General features: G+C 51.7%; 1 protein-coding gene across 1 annotated transcript; it reads right to left on the bottom strand.

Annotated features, from left to right (window-relative positions):
- Window positions 1–467: 467 nt before the first annotated feature.
- Window positions 468–9,245, bottom strand: ALOX15B (arachidonate 15-lipoxygenase type B). Its single transcript, XM_049859616.1, has 14 exons — window positions 9,099–9,245; window positions 8,794–9,016; window positions 8,524–8,605; window positions 6,137–6,259; window positions 5,820–5,923; window positions 4,324–4,496; window positions 3,905–4,051; window positions 3,605–3,808; window positions 2,885–2,971; window positions 2,562–2,731; window positions 2,272–2,393; window positions 2,074–2,174; window positions 1,825–1,995; window positions 468–1,314 (listed from the first exon to the last, which is right to left on the bottom strand). Exons 1-14 carry the CDS (start codon window positions 9,243–9,245, stop codon window positions 1,135–1,137), a joined length of 2,034 nt encoding a protein of 677 aa, XP_049715573.1. The 3' UTR covers window positions 468–1,134.
- Between the last annotated feature and the right edge of the window lie 4,191 nt (window positions 9,246–13,436).

Here is a 13,436-nt window from a genome sequence, read left to right on the forward strand (position 1 = left end):
ACTAAGGCAACCACGAGGTTTCTTTTCCATAAACTTCTTTATTGTTTAAGTTAGTAGTAGTTGTTTTGTGTTGCTTGAAACCAATTAAGTTTAATAGGTATATATTTCTAAGTAATTTTTGATACACTGAATCTCAGTGAGGACCCAACATTTCAAATGCTGCTTGACAGCCAACATCGCATCTTCTGAAGCATTGTTTATTTATGTCAATGGTAGCGTTTGCACAGCTATCTGAATACGTTATTGCATTTTGCCCACGTCTTCTAAAAATTAGTGAAACCGAAAAACCAAAACATTGCAATATGAGAAAGATGGAAACCATTAGACAAATTCAAGACAGACAGTTTTTTACCTTAATGGCTACTTGCTGAACCTGAGACAAATTAAAAAAAAAAAAAAAAGAAAAGAAAAAACAGAATTAAAGAATATGTATGAAATGTTGGAATTTCATCATTGTAAATGGAGTCTAGAAGGCAAGGTATAACAATGTAATATTCTTTTCAATTCTTGGAAGTGGTACCTGCTTTAGAAAATTGCAAATCTTCTGTTTAGCTTGGGGACAAGGTTTTAGGAAAGTACCTGAGGGCACTGCCTGATCCACTTCCTCCTACTGCCCTACTTCCGGGGCCCTTTCTCAGGAATTTGCTCATTTTAAGGCTGGGACAATAGGTCACTATCAGCCTCTAGGACAGTTTTTAGGCTAGACCACTCCTTGTACCACTGGGTGGCCTATATGTTGGCTGCCATTTGGGCCAATCAGCTGCAGTCAGTGGGATTGTGGGCAGGATTATTCCTTTGCCACCAGGTAACTTAAAGCAAACCAAACCAAAACCCAGAAATACCCTGAAAGGGTCTGTGGGTGTGCAGGCACATGGAGGTTTGGAATCTCCAAAACACATGGTGATGCTGTTCTGCATGAGGGTGGCCTGTTCTGAGGTGTGTCCCATCTGTTCTGTGTAGAGGTATTACCTGGGGACCCAGTGTGTGTGTGTGTGTGTGTTACATGGGGCCCAGTTGTCTGAGTAGAGGCATATGGGGGCATGATTTTCTGGGGGGTCCTTTTCTCTGGGTGGCAGTTAGTCTAGAGCAATGGGGTCGAAGGGATGTCCCGTGGGCTACTGTTCCCCAGAGTATTTAGATGGCAACGCTGTTCTCAATAAGGGGAGGGTCCATGTAGGTGTAAGGCAGCGCCAGGCCCTGGTTCCGCTTCTGGATGTCCCTCGAGATCTGGGCCAGGTGGCTCTGAAAGGCGGCGATACTCCGCTGAGGGGCCTCCTCCGTGAAGTTCTCTTCTGGGTAGCTGCCCAGCGGCCTCTGAGAACCAACCACAAAGTTGGGTGAGGGAGCTGCTGAGGTCCTACATCTCAGGTTTTCAGTCCCCATCCTCTGACATCTGTGACTTGTCTTACCCTGCTCTGGCCCCACCCCTCCCCGCAGTTACATCCGGGGACCCGAAGCGTTCCTGGTCTGAGCCTCATTCATGCGCCTTCCCCTTGACAGGTCTTCTCCACATGGAGATTATCTGAAGAGAGCTCTTGGCGGGTGGGGGAGAGGTGAAAGCTCAATTCTGAGTTTTAAAGGGGGTAGCCACCTGCAGCATGATCACACGATGCCTTTGTAGCTAAGGATTACTCTCTACATCATCCCGTTTGGCTATTTGACCCTAATTTGTGAGATGTTCAAGGCTCATGTCCTCCATTGGGAAGGTTCAGTGGTGTGGCCAAGGAACCCAGCTACTTGGTAGTAGAGCCATGTCTGGGCCAGGGAGGGGAACAGCAACCCTCCTTCACCCCAGGTCCGGCCTGGCTCCAGCTCCAAACTCACTGGGGCTCCAGGCTCCTTGCTCAGCAACCAGAGGGTCACAATGATATCACATGTGGCATTGACCGGTGGGAGGGTGGCTACAAAACCCTCTGGTGTCGCCTGGCCTTTGGAGGTGGGTGGCGGCAGCTGCATGGTGGGTGGCAGATTGGGCATCCAGGCACTGAAGTCAAACTGAAGGTGAGAGGGCAGGATGAGGCCCAGGTCCCAGCCCCCTCTGTCCTCTCACCCCAGGCACTGACCTTTCCTTACCTGGCCCATACTGATGGAAGAGTGTTTGGCTGAGCAGTTGAATATCACCATGGTGACATACTGGACCAGGGCTTCCTGGGTCTCCAGTGTTGAGGGCATACCTGCAGGGAGAGCTGGACTGGGGACAGGGCTACCTGAATGCTGAGGACCATGGGCCAGAGGCCTGAGGGTGGGGCCCAGGGGTGCAGGTGCCCTTACCTGAACTCTCCCGCCCTAGGAAGCCCTCTGAGAAGATCTCCCACACCCAGGCCTGGAGCTCACTGTCATCGCGGACAGACACGTCGCTTGGGTAGTAAATGCCGATGATTTCGGAGACAAAGCTGCACGGTACAGCTGGTTTCAGTCCCGTCCTTCACTCTGACCTCTCTGAGGGGCTCCCCTGCCCAGTGTCGCTGTCGTCCAGCCTTCCTCCTGGCCCTGAGCATCCCTTTCCTCCCAGCCTTCCTGCCTTCCCCCAGTCTTTGGCTCCCTGGGGCAGCCCCCCTCACCGTTCCACAGCACCCCATATCTGTATCCCATCATCCCGGTAGTAGTAGCCAGGGATGTCTTCGACCCCTCTGGTCCGGATATCCTCAGGCAGACACAAGGTGGAATAGTTCAGCTGCTCCATGTTCCTCTGTATCAGCTCAGAGAAGCCCCCAGTGCCAAGGCCTGTGGACTGGGAGATGGGACTGCTGGGTGCCTGAGCCCTTGCCAAGACGCAGGAGGTAGTACTGGTATCGGGGAGGCAGGGCCACTCCCACCCCACAGCCCCTGATCCTACAAATGGAAGGGACATCCCTCTGCACACACTGCCGAAGGCAGCTCTCACCCTGTCCACCACCTGGTTGGGGGCAATGAGCAGCTCCCGGGCCAGCGTGTTGATGTGCAGGGTATAGCGTATATGTGGGATCAGCAGCTGTCATGGCAGAAGTACAGAGCTGGGTGAGGCCTGGATCTCTATGGCCCCAGACCTTCCCCCACCAGAGGCACCATCTCTGTAAGTCACTTCTTTTCTCTGGGCATCAGGTTATTTTTTCAAATGAAGGGGCTGATTTGGACAAGCGCTCAGAGTCTTGCAGCTCCGGCGTCCTGTGATTTCCTAACCCCCGGCCAGCCGAAGCACCATGAAACCAGGGCCTGGGAGCCTAGCAATGTACAGCAGGGTCCCCAGAGACCCCATATGTGTACCAGGCATCACCAGCCCCAGGTCTCTCTTTTCCTAGGATTTGGACTTCTGTGATGGCCGTGGTCCTAGCTGGTCTCTCCTGAGAAGGGAGCCCCTCTGGGGCATGACCTGCTCTCACAGGTGGCCTCCTCCCTCTTCCCAGCCCCCGTTGACCTTCTCCCTGCTCAGGGCCTGCCAGGAAGCTGGCTCCCAGGGGTTAAGCAAAGAAATGCTGTGGAAGAGGGCGGGAGCTCTACATCCTGACCAGAAAAAGAGGGCCATCTGGGGAAAAGGCTGCTTAGAAGGGGCCCCAAGGGGCAGACCAAGGCCAGGAGGACCTGCAGGCTGGGGGCACAGTGTGGCCAACCTTGCCGAGCCACTGACCTTGAAGAGCGGGTGGCAGCGGGGCAGTTGGCGCAGGGTAGCCAGGGCGAAGACCTCAGGCACCAGGTGTGCATGCAACAGGTGTGTGAGGGCCTCATGGACAGAGAATTCTGCGTGGCGTACCCATGTCTTGGCCAGCAGCCAGTCCCACGGGGAGTCGCTGGGCAGGAAGATGGGGCTGTCTGGCCCAGGGGCCTGACTAAGCTGTAGAAGAGGCCCGTGGGGAGAGAGGGGGTCGTGAGTATCTGCCAACCCATTCAGTTGGACCCCTTCCCACCCCTGCCCTGCCTGACTGCTGACCTGGATGGCCAAGGGCAGCAGGGGTCCATCCCCTGGGCGCTGGTATAGCAGAGTCATAGGGGCTGCGGAGAACTGAGGCCTCCCGTTAATGACATTGGTACGGACACGGGAGAGAATGCCATGATCCACCAGGTAGAGGGAGCCCCTCTGCGGGAGGGAGAAAGGGAGCTGGAGCTGCCACTGGCTTTCCATAGGATATGTGTATATGTGTGTGTGTGTATGTGTGTGTATGGGGGGAGGGTGGTAGCAAGGAGAGGATCTGGGGCTGGGAACAGAAAGTGTAATTGAGAGGGTATTCCTGGCTCATGGAGCACACAGCAGGTCATGAACAAATGTTAGAGGTTCCCCTCTCCGGTAGAGGATGAGGCTGAAGGCACTGAGATGGGGGTGTGCAGAGCCTGTGTCCCTGGGCCCCTCACCTCCAGCTCTGCCTGCAGACTGGTCCCAGGGCCCAGCACAGGGGCCACCATGGCATCGGTGACAGGGAAGTTCTTAGGGAGGCTGCGACAGCGGTGGATCAGGACGGGGTTGAGGCCATTCAGGAACTGGGAGGCAAAGAAAGCATCCTCCCTCCAGTGCGCAAACACGTACTCTGTGGTTGGGGAAGGAGAGAGGTGGGACCAGATCACCCCAAATTCTAGAGGTCTCCCCCTAAGCTTCTTCCTGGGTCCTTTCTTTCCTTACCCTGCACCTTTCTCAGGTGGCTTCTCCTCAACCCTTGGCTTCAGTCACTGCCTGCTCACCAAACAGCAAATTTCAGTCTCCAGCCTCTGGCCATTAAGTTCCCCAGCCCACCTGTCCTACTGTCTACCTGATGACGCCCTTGAATGACTCACCAGCCTCAAATGCAACTTATCTGAGACCAAAGGTAGGCTCCTCCTTCAGTCCAGTCCCATCCATTGTGTGACATCCTAGTGGATGGCAACTCCATCCACCAGTTGCCTGTGGCAGAACTGGGGGACCTCTCTTGGTGTGCCCCCCATCAAGTGCTGCGGATTCTCCATCCATCTTGAATCCATCCACTCCATCCCCACTGCCACTGTCCTTGCTAAGGCCACCACCATCTGTTGCCTGGACCCCTGCCAGAGCCTTGTAACTGGTCCTCCTACGTCCACTCTTGCCCCTAACCATCACCGCCCAGAGAACACATCTGGTCATATTACTCCCCTGCTGGCAACTAGTCAATGGCCTCCCATTACACTTAGGGAAGTACCAATCCCTGCCACGTAACATGGACCTGCCCTACCCGGCCCCCTAACCTCACCTGCTTTGTCTCTTACCTCCTTCCCCTCACTCAGTACCCTTTGGCCACAGAAGCCTTCTTCCTTCCCTCAAAGGTATCATACCATTCCATCTTCAGGGCCTTCACACTCATTAATTCCTGAGCCTGAAACATTTTCTGCCCCACACTCCATCTTTGGCAATGCTGATGTATGCTCAACTTTGAAGTCTCACTCAACTTTGAGGTCTTAGCATCAAGGTCATGTCCTTGGGAGAGCTTCCTGAGACCTCTCTCTGAACTAGGTCAGGCCCCCTTTCACGCACTCTCATTGGACCCTGCTCTTCCATCAGTGAGCAGTTTCACAAGTGAAACTAAATATTTGATTTTGAATCCAATGTCCACTTGCCTGCTTAGCTGTGCCTGTGAGGACAAGGGCTGTGTCCACAGCCCCTAACACAGGGTCTGACGTATAGTAGCTCAATAAGTGTCTGTTGAATTAAAAGGCTTTAAAATGTCAAGGATCACCCAGTCCACATTCTTTTTAGTATCTGTGAGGAAAGTAAGGTCTAGTGAGGGACAAGGGCCTGTCCAGGGTCACACAGTGAATTGGTCCTCTATCTTCTGAGACTCCTAACAGCTATGAGAGTTGATGCCTCGTGGAAGAGGTCAGAAGCCCCAGCCCAGGCTCCTCACCAGCTGCTGGGGTCTTCCGGAAGTTGAACACTCTTCTCATCTCCTTTAGACTCTTCCAGGACTCCTTACGGTCCAGCAGCCCCTTGATTTTCATCTCTGCAAACCTGCCAGAGGAGGTGAAGGGTGAGGAGAGGGAGAGGCCCTGAGAGTCCTCTCCCCTGTCAGCCAGACTTCTTCCTGGCTCGAACCAGCCTCCAGGGCCCGAGGTAGTCATTTCCCCTCAGGTAGCCACCGCCCTGCAGGAACTGGTGGTGGGCAGAAAGCAGGGATCTTAGGGTATCTGAGGCCCAGAGGTTGGGTGAGGTGGGTGTCCTCACGCAGAGATGCCCCGCAGGTAGAAGTTGGTGTTCTTGGCTGTGGAGTATTTGATGTTGAGGTCCAGGTCTTTTGTAGTCTTCTCGTTCAGGCAGTGAGGCCAGCCGGGGTTGTAAATCTTCCAGCTGGAGGGAGGAGCAGGAAGGTAGTTGGCAAGAGGTTTCAGAAAGTCCAGCAGAGTCCCTTGACTAGGTTAAAAGGAGTGAGTGGTGGGCCCCTTGGAGGCCCTGGTCAGAGCCAGCCACCTTCTGGGAACAAGGGCCTTCCTGAGATCTGTCCTTCCCCTCTACCCACAAAGCCACAATGGGAAACCCATGTTCCCACAGCAGTGAGGCCATGCCCCTGGTCACAGTTGATTGGTCCAGGGTTGGCCACCTGACCAAGCTGGGCCAATCAGAGTCCTTCTTAGGGAGTTTGTGATCAGAAGTGAGCCAGAGAGGTGGTCTCTTTCTGGGTATCTGGATTATAACATATAAAAATGGGGATTGTTAGCAACGGCCAATTTCCACTCTCTGAACTGGGAACCAAAGAAAGCTGGTCTGCAGAGAGAGAGAAAAGTGAAACAGGAGAGAGAAGCATACAGGGGGACCAGCAGCAACCAGGGAAATTCACCTTGATTTCGACCTTTGAGATACTGGCTACACTTCCTGTCCTCACTTTTATGAGGTACCTTTATGTCCTGCCGACAAATTCCCTTTTTTCCCTTCTGCTAATTGGAATTGATTTTTGTTCATGCAACCACACAATTCCTAACACATTGCAGAGGGGAGACTGTCCTGAAGTGCCGCTTTAACAGGCACTCACTGAAGGTCTCAGTGCTGTTTAACAGGCATCCCATGGAAAGGCACTTGAGCCTCCACAGCCTGCGGGAACCACTGCAATTTACTTTGCCCTGACCCAAGGCATCTCTAAATCCCATCATTAAGCAAGCAACACAGCCAAAAGACCTTTGTGTGAATTTAGTGAAGTCATATCCCTGCAAAGCTGAGGACCTGAATCCCCCAAACATTCCCCCTTTCATTCATTCATTCTTTGGTTCATTCAACCATTGCCTTTGAGTCTGAACCCTCAACTTCACAGGGCAACTTGTAATTAAAGTACGCTGCCACCAAGTGATGGCCAAAACCCTAGACGACTGCTTCTCAAATTTTAATGGGCATACAAATCACCTAGGGATTTTGTTAAAATGCAGATTCTGATTTAGTAGGCATGGGGTGGACCCAAGAGCCTGCCATTTCTAAGAAGCTTTCAGGTGACACTAGTGGTGTGGATCTTGTACTTCCCTTTGTATACCGAACCCAGCTGCTGGGCTTCAGTGGAGCAGAGCTGCTGAGAGACATTAAAAACAACAGTAACAGCACACATTTGAGTAGAGCTTGGCAGTTGCCTAGTTGGATTTGTAAACATTTCCTCATTTATTCTTCCTAATAACCCAAATGAGCGGTATTAGTTTTTTTTTTGTTTTGTTTTGCAGAAGTGGAAACTGAGGATCAGAGAGGTGAAATGATTTGCCTGAGATCTCATGGCTATTTGGGGCAGGGCCTGCACTGGCCCTGGATCTCCTGACTTTTGTGTCTTTGTTTTAGCAAGAAAGGGAGAAAGGCCACTCCGTGGTCATCTAGACCTCAACCTTTGTTCTCTAGCCTGAGGCTGTTGCTGACAGATTTGGTGCAATGGTTTTCTTCGAGGTGTAATTCACAACACAAGTGGAACCACTAGGAACTAAATACGCCCATGGCTCTGTGTCTCCAGAGACCCGGAACAAAAGGCTGCAGCAGCCCAGGCTTCAGGCAGCCGCAGAGTTGTCCAGACCAAGACTGAAAAAAATCTGCACCTGAGAGAGGCTCCAGGAATCTTCCTTACTAGAGGCCCCAGCTCCTCTACAACGTCCACCCAGAGCCAGGACAGCTTCCAAGGGCCAGCTCTCCCAGCTGGCCTCCACAATGCTGACCCCAGAGCAGAGAAAGAGCCCCCAACTCATCCCTTGCCTGCCCTGGAGCGTGGGTTTCCTGGGGTTTGGGGGTGCTGTATTTCCAGTTCTGGCCATTTGTCCAGAGGATACAACAGGCCAGCTCTCAGCTGATGTGTAGGAAATCCCCAGGAGGAGGAAGACAGTAACATTTAGAGCCGGGTTTTCAAACTTTAGGGAGCATCAGAATCACCTGTTAGAGAGCTTCCTCCCACCCTGAATCTCTGAGTATCTGAGGGAAGCCCAAGACTTCACATAGTTAACAGGTTCCCAGGTAAGCCTGCTGCTGCTGGTCCAGGGGCACACTTTGATCTGGAGAGGATGAAGAAGGGGCTCTAGGTGGTGTCATCACCAAGGGCACCCAGGCTGCACCTGATCCCCGGGCACCCCTGCACCTTCCTACAGCACCCCCCCCCTCACCTGTGCATCTCCTGCCGGGCCCGCAGCTCCTCCTGGCGCTGTTGCTGGAGCACGGGGTGCTGGTCTGCCCAGGAGACCTTCCCTGTGGGACGGGGGAAAACTCTCTGACCTCGGGCCGTAGCAGCTCTCCCCCCAACTGGTGCCACCCTCACGAGGTCCCCTATCATACGTCCAGTTTCTCTCATATCGGGGTGTCATAACCCTCCAATCTTTATCCCCCTCTCCCCCAAACCAGTCTCCTGCAGCCCCAGCCCGTTCCCCCCCCCTCACCTGTCCCCTCCCTCAGCACCAGGCTCCCGGCCCCCTCCAGCCACTGATAGCAGGGGAAGCGGAGGGTGGCGCCCCCCGGCGGCGTGAGCTGGAACCAGCGGCAGAACCAGGCGTCCGGGACCAGGGGCCCGAGCGAGCAGGGCAGCGCCAGGGGCGCCTTGTGCACGCGCAGCAGCAGCACCGGGCCCACATCCTGGGGGACCGTCACCTCAAAGTCCTCCTCCTGGGGGGAAGGTTTAGTGTGGGAGAGGTTCCTCCTACTCCTTCCTCGCCCCCAGCACCCCCCAGCACCCCCATGCACTCACAGCGCCAGCGTTGAACTCCTTGCCGAGATGGTCCAAGGGCAGCGGGGGGCTCTCCCCTCGGGTCCCCACGATGCTGACAGACACTTTGTCCCACGTGCCAGCCCCGAAGGCCTCTCCAGTGGACACCCGCAACCTGAACGTGGCCATGGTGCCAGCCCGAGCCCGGCTCCTGTGTGGGGCTGCAGAGCCCTTTTAGCTCCGCCGGGGACACACCCCTCCTTCCCCGCCCGCCCGTTCCGGGAAGGCTGGGCCCGGGGGCGAGTCCCAACAGGTTCCAAGTCTCAGGGCCCAGAATCCTCAGCCTACCCGCCCGTCGCAGGCCCCCAAATCAAGCCCGGGCTCAGGGTGGGGAGGGCCTGGCCAGAGGGGCTGGACCGAGAGGATGGGGAGAGGGAGCGTCGCCTGCGCTGGGACGCGGAGGGACAGAGCGCCCTGAAGTTTAGAGGATGGGACTCTCGGTGATGGCGCCAGGCCAGAGAGCCAGGGTTGGGACCCAGCTGGTAGGAAGAGTCACCAGCACTCAGGCGTTTCTAAGCCAGGCGACTGGTCGAGGTCACTAGGCAGAGGAAAGAGAAGAACCCGGACAGAGTGTTCCAGAAGAGACCGGTGGTTGTGTCACACGCTGGTAAGAGGTTTAGTAAGAGGATGACTACTGCCTCTGACAGCAGGGAAGTCTGGGAGTTTGTGTCATCAACGGGGGGAGCATGATTGATGGAGCCAACCCATTCCTGGAAGGCCGAGCTCAGCACACCCGGAATCCCACACGGGAACCGGCGCCCTTGCCAAGGGCAGTTCCCGTGCTGTGATAGACAGGAGTCAGGTACGGATGGGTTGAAGGTGAGGAGGGGGTGTTTGAATTCCAGCTAAAAATAGATTCATGCCTTAGGCCCTGTCCTCCAAAACCCCACTCAAATAGTAGGTTTAAGGCATAAACCTACAAGGACAAGAAGGTAGCATGGACTGACTTAGCCAGGAGAAAAGGTGGGAGCCCAGAAGCAAGTCAATTCCCACCAAAAAAACCCCCAAAAGTCACGGGAATTGGGAGGCCCAGACACCTCTGAGAATGGGGTGCAGGTAAAACTGAGAACAGGGTGACTGGATGAAATTAAAAAAAAAAATATATTGTGATTTTGGTGGAACTTTACACAGCAAATTAGGTTCCCATTTAACAATTTCTATGCAAATTGTTCAGTGACATTGGTCAGATTTTTCACAATGTGTCAACATTCTCATTATTTCTGTTCTAGTTTTTTTGTTTCCAGTAATCTAGTTTCCCTGTCCGTCCCCCCCCCCCCCCCGCCCTTACCTTCTTATCTTTGCTGGATAAAAGATTTTATTAGAAGCAGTTAAGACCCCTTCTACCACCACCCAGATAGCCACCTGCACCTCACACAGCCAGCAGGAGAGGTCCTTTCCCCAACTGCAGAGATAGTAGGAGACTTATTTCCTGGAAAGATTGAACTAATAGGAGACTGGACATGGAGACACCAGCCAGAGCCGAGTATGGGCACTGTCTTAGGTATCTAGAGCTGCTAGAATAGCAATACCACAAGTGGATGGCTTCAACAAACAGAAGTTTATTTTCTCACAGACTAGAAATCTAAACTCAGGGCATCAGTTCCAGGGGAAGGCTTTCTCTCTCTGTCAGCTCTGCAGGAAAGTCCTTGTCATCAATCCTCCCCTGGTCTAGGAGCTTCTTAGGCGCAGGGACCCCGGGCCCAAAGGACGCACTCTGCTCCCGGCACTGCTTTCTTGGTGATATGAGGTCCCCTTCTCTCTGCTTGCTTCTCTCTTTTATGTCATGTAGGATTTACAACACATAGGGAAATCATAATACTGGGAATCATGGCCTAGCCAACTTGACAGATGTTTTATGTGGACACAATTCAATCCATAATAGGCACCAAACTTAAAATTGAAGAATGAAGTGAAAGTTTACATACTGAACAGTGGGAGCCCCACCCCCTTCCCTGGATGGCTCTAAGGGTATTGGCAGCTATTATGGTTGGAATTGAGTCCCCCCAAAATGTTTTGTAAATCCTAACTTCTGTGCCTGTGGTTTTAATTCCATTTGGGACTGGGTTGTCTTTGTTATGTTAATGGAACAGGATTAATGTAAGATGTGTCTTTAATCAATTGCTTTTGAGATAGAAAGGAGATTAAACAAGCGAGAGAAGCAGAGATAGGAGAAGAGAGATGCCAAACCACATGAAGTTCACCCAGGAGCAGAAGCTCAGAAGAGATAAGGACCTTCCCCCAGAGCCAACAGAGACAAAAAGCTTTCCCCTAGAGCTGACACCATGAATTCAGATTTCTAGCCTCCTAAATTGTGAGAAAATAAATTTGTTTGTTAAAGCCACCCACTTGTGGTGTTTGGGTTGTAGCAGCGCTAGATAACCAAGACAGCAGCCAAGTATATGCCACTTCTACCCTCACTCCCCGGCAAGACTGGAGAACTTCCCTCTAGAAGAACTGGCCAGCCCAAGTGTCATTGAGGGGTCCCTGCCAAATCGAAACCCACTAGTTGACAAGCCCTGTTCACTAAGTTTCCAATCACCTTTTCTGTGCCTCACTCTTAAAGATGAATGGACGGCCGAAGATCACTGGATCCTCAAGGAAGGCTCCTACCCAAAAGACAAGGATCAAAACGAAGAAAACTTGAAGGAAACAGATAATGCAGGGAACAGAAGAATGCTAAAAGAAAATTATAGTTTGTGTCCTCAAAGAGGAGCCATTTCTATAGCTATAGAAAATATTGTTCCCAGGTAAAAAGTTTGGGCTTTATAAGCCATTCATTTTTGTAAAAATTTTATTTGATAAAATATGTATAACAAATTATTTGCCATTTCAACCATTTTTACATGTACTACTCCCCCAGCCCCTGGTGGAGCCCTGGTGGCGCAGTGGTTAAGAGCTTGGCTGCTAACCTAAGTGTCGGCAATTTGAATCCACCAGCCGCTCCTTAGAAACCCTACAGGGCAGTTTTACTCTGTCCTATAGGGTTACTATGCGTTGGAATCGACTCAATGGCAATGAATTCAGACCCTGGTAACCACCAATAAACTGGTCTCTATACATTTGCCTACTCTGGATATTCATATAAATGGGGTCCTACAATATTTTTCCTTTTGTGGCTGACTTATTTCACTCAAAACCAGCAAAGCATATAAATATATATATAGAGAGAGATTTATATCAAGGAAATGGCTCATGGGATTGTAGAGACTGGAATGTCCCAAGTCAGTGGGTCAGGTTGGAGGCTTCTCTGATTCACATAGCCACAGGGGCTGGTGAACCAAAGGTTGGCAGGTCAGAGAGCATGGCTGTTGCTCACAGGCTGTGAAGATGGATGAATCCCAAGATCAGCAGGCAAGACCACAGGTAAGCTGCTAGCTCAAGTCCCAAGAACTGCAGGTCAGATGAACAGGAGCCAGCTGCAGGATTCAGAGTCAGAAAGAGCCCATGAGCCTTGCCAGAATGTCCACTTATATTCCATGCAGGCCACACACCCAGTGAAACTCCCTTTCAACTGACTGGCTACTCACAGGAGATCCCATCATGGGGTGATCACATTATATCAGATCTCAACATGGAAGTGATCACAACGTCATATGACTGCCAAACCACTGACAATCATGGCCCAGCCAAGTTGGCATCACTTGCCAGCTTGGCACCTGTACACATCTCCTCAAACCATACATAATCTCTGAGTAAAGACAATTATAAAGCCATCCTGCACCTAACATGATACAATGAACACACATACAAAGCAGAAATACTCATAACAATCACAGACCTCATTTCTGTAACTGGTTACAATGTGCACCCTGACTTTGAGCCCCCAAACAGTCCTGCCCCTGCCTACCTTTCTCTTTTCGTTCTCCTTCTCTCTCTCCCTCCTTCCTTCCTTCTTTTTTCTTTCTTTTGCAATTTGAAATTTTGATCAAAACTCTAGATGCACATGATTTAAGGAGTCAAATAGTTCTACAAAATTTCTCACTACCAACAGCTCTTCCCTGCTCCTGCATCATCAGGGACACCAACTTTCATCTCACTTCTTTGGTTGCCGCATCTCAAAACAGCTTGTTTGTGTTGCTTATTTATTGATTTTTTCAGTTTCAGGCAAATATCAGCTTCTTACTATGAAAGGTAGGATTTCTTTCTCTTTCCCAGTCTTGTTCTCACTACACTTTCAAACCTTCTTCCTTCCCTATCTTTCTTTTTTTTTTTTTAATTTTTATTGTGCATTAAGTGAAAGTCTACAAATCAAGTCACTATCTCATACAAAAATTTATATACACCTTGCTTTGTACTCCTAATTGCTCTCCCCCAATGAGA

The sequence above is a fragment of the Elephas maximus genome, chromosome 19 (assembly GCF_024166365.1).
Source record: "Elephas maximus indicus isolate mEleMax1 chromosome 19, mEleMax1 primary haplotype, whole genome shotgun sequence".
In the NCBI taxonomy this organism is placed as follows: domain Eukaryota; kingdom Metazoa; phylum Chordata; class Mammalia; order Proboscidea; family Elephantidae; genus Elephas; species Elephas maximus.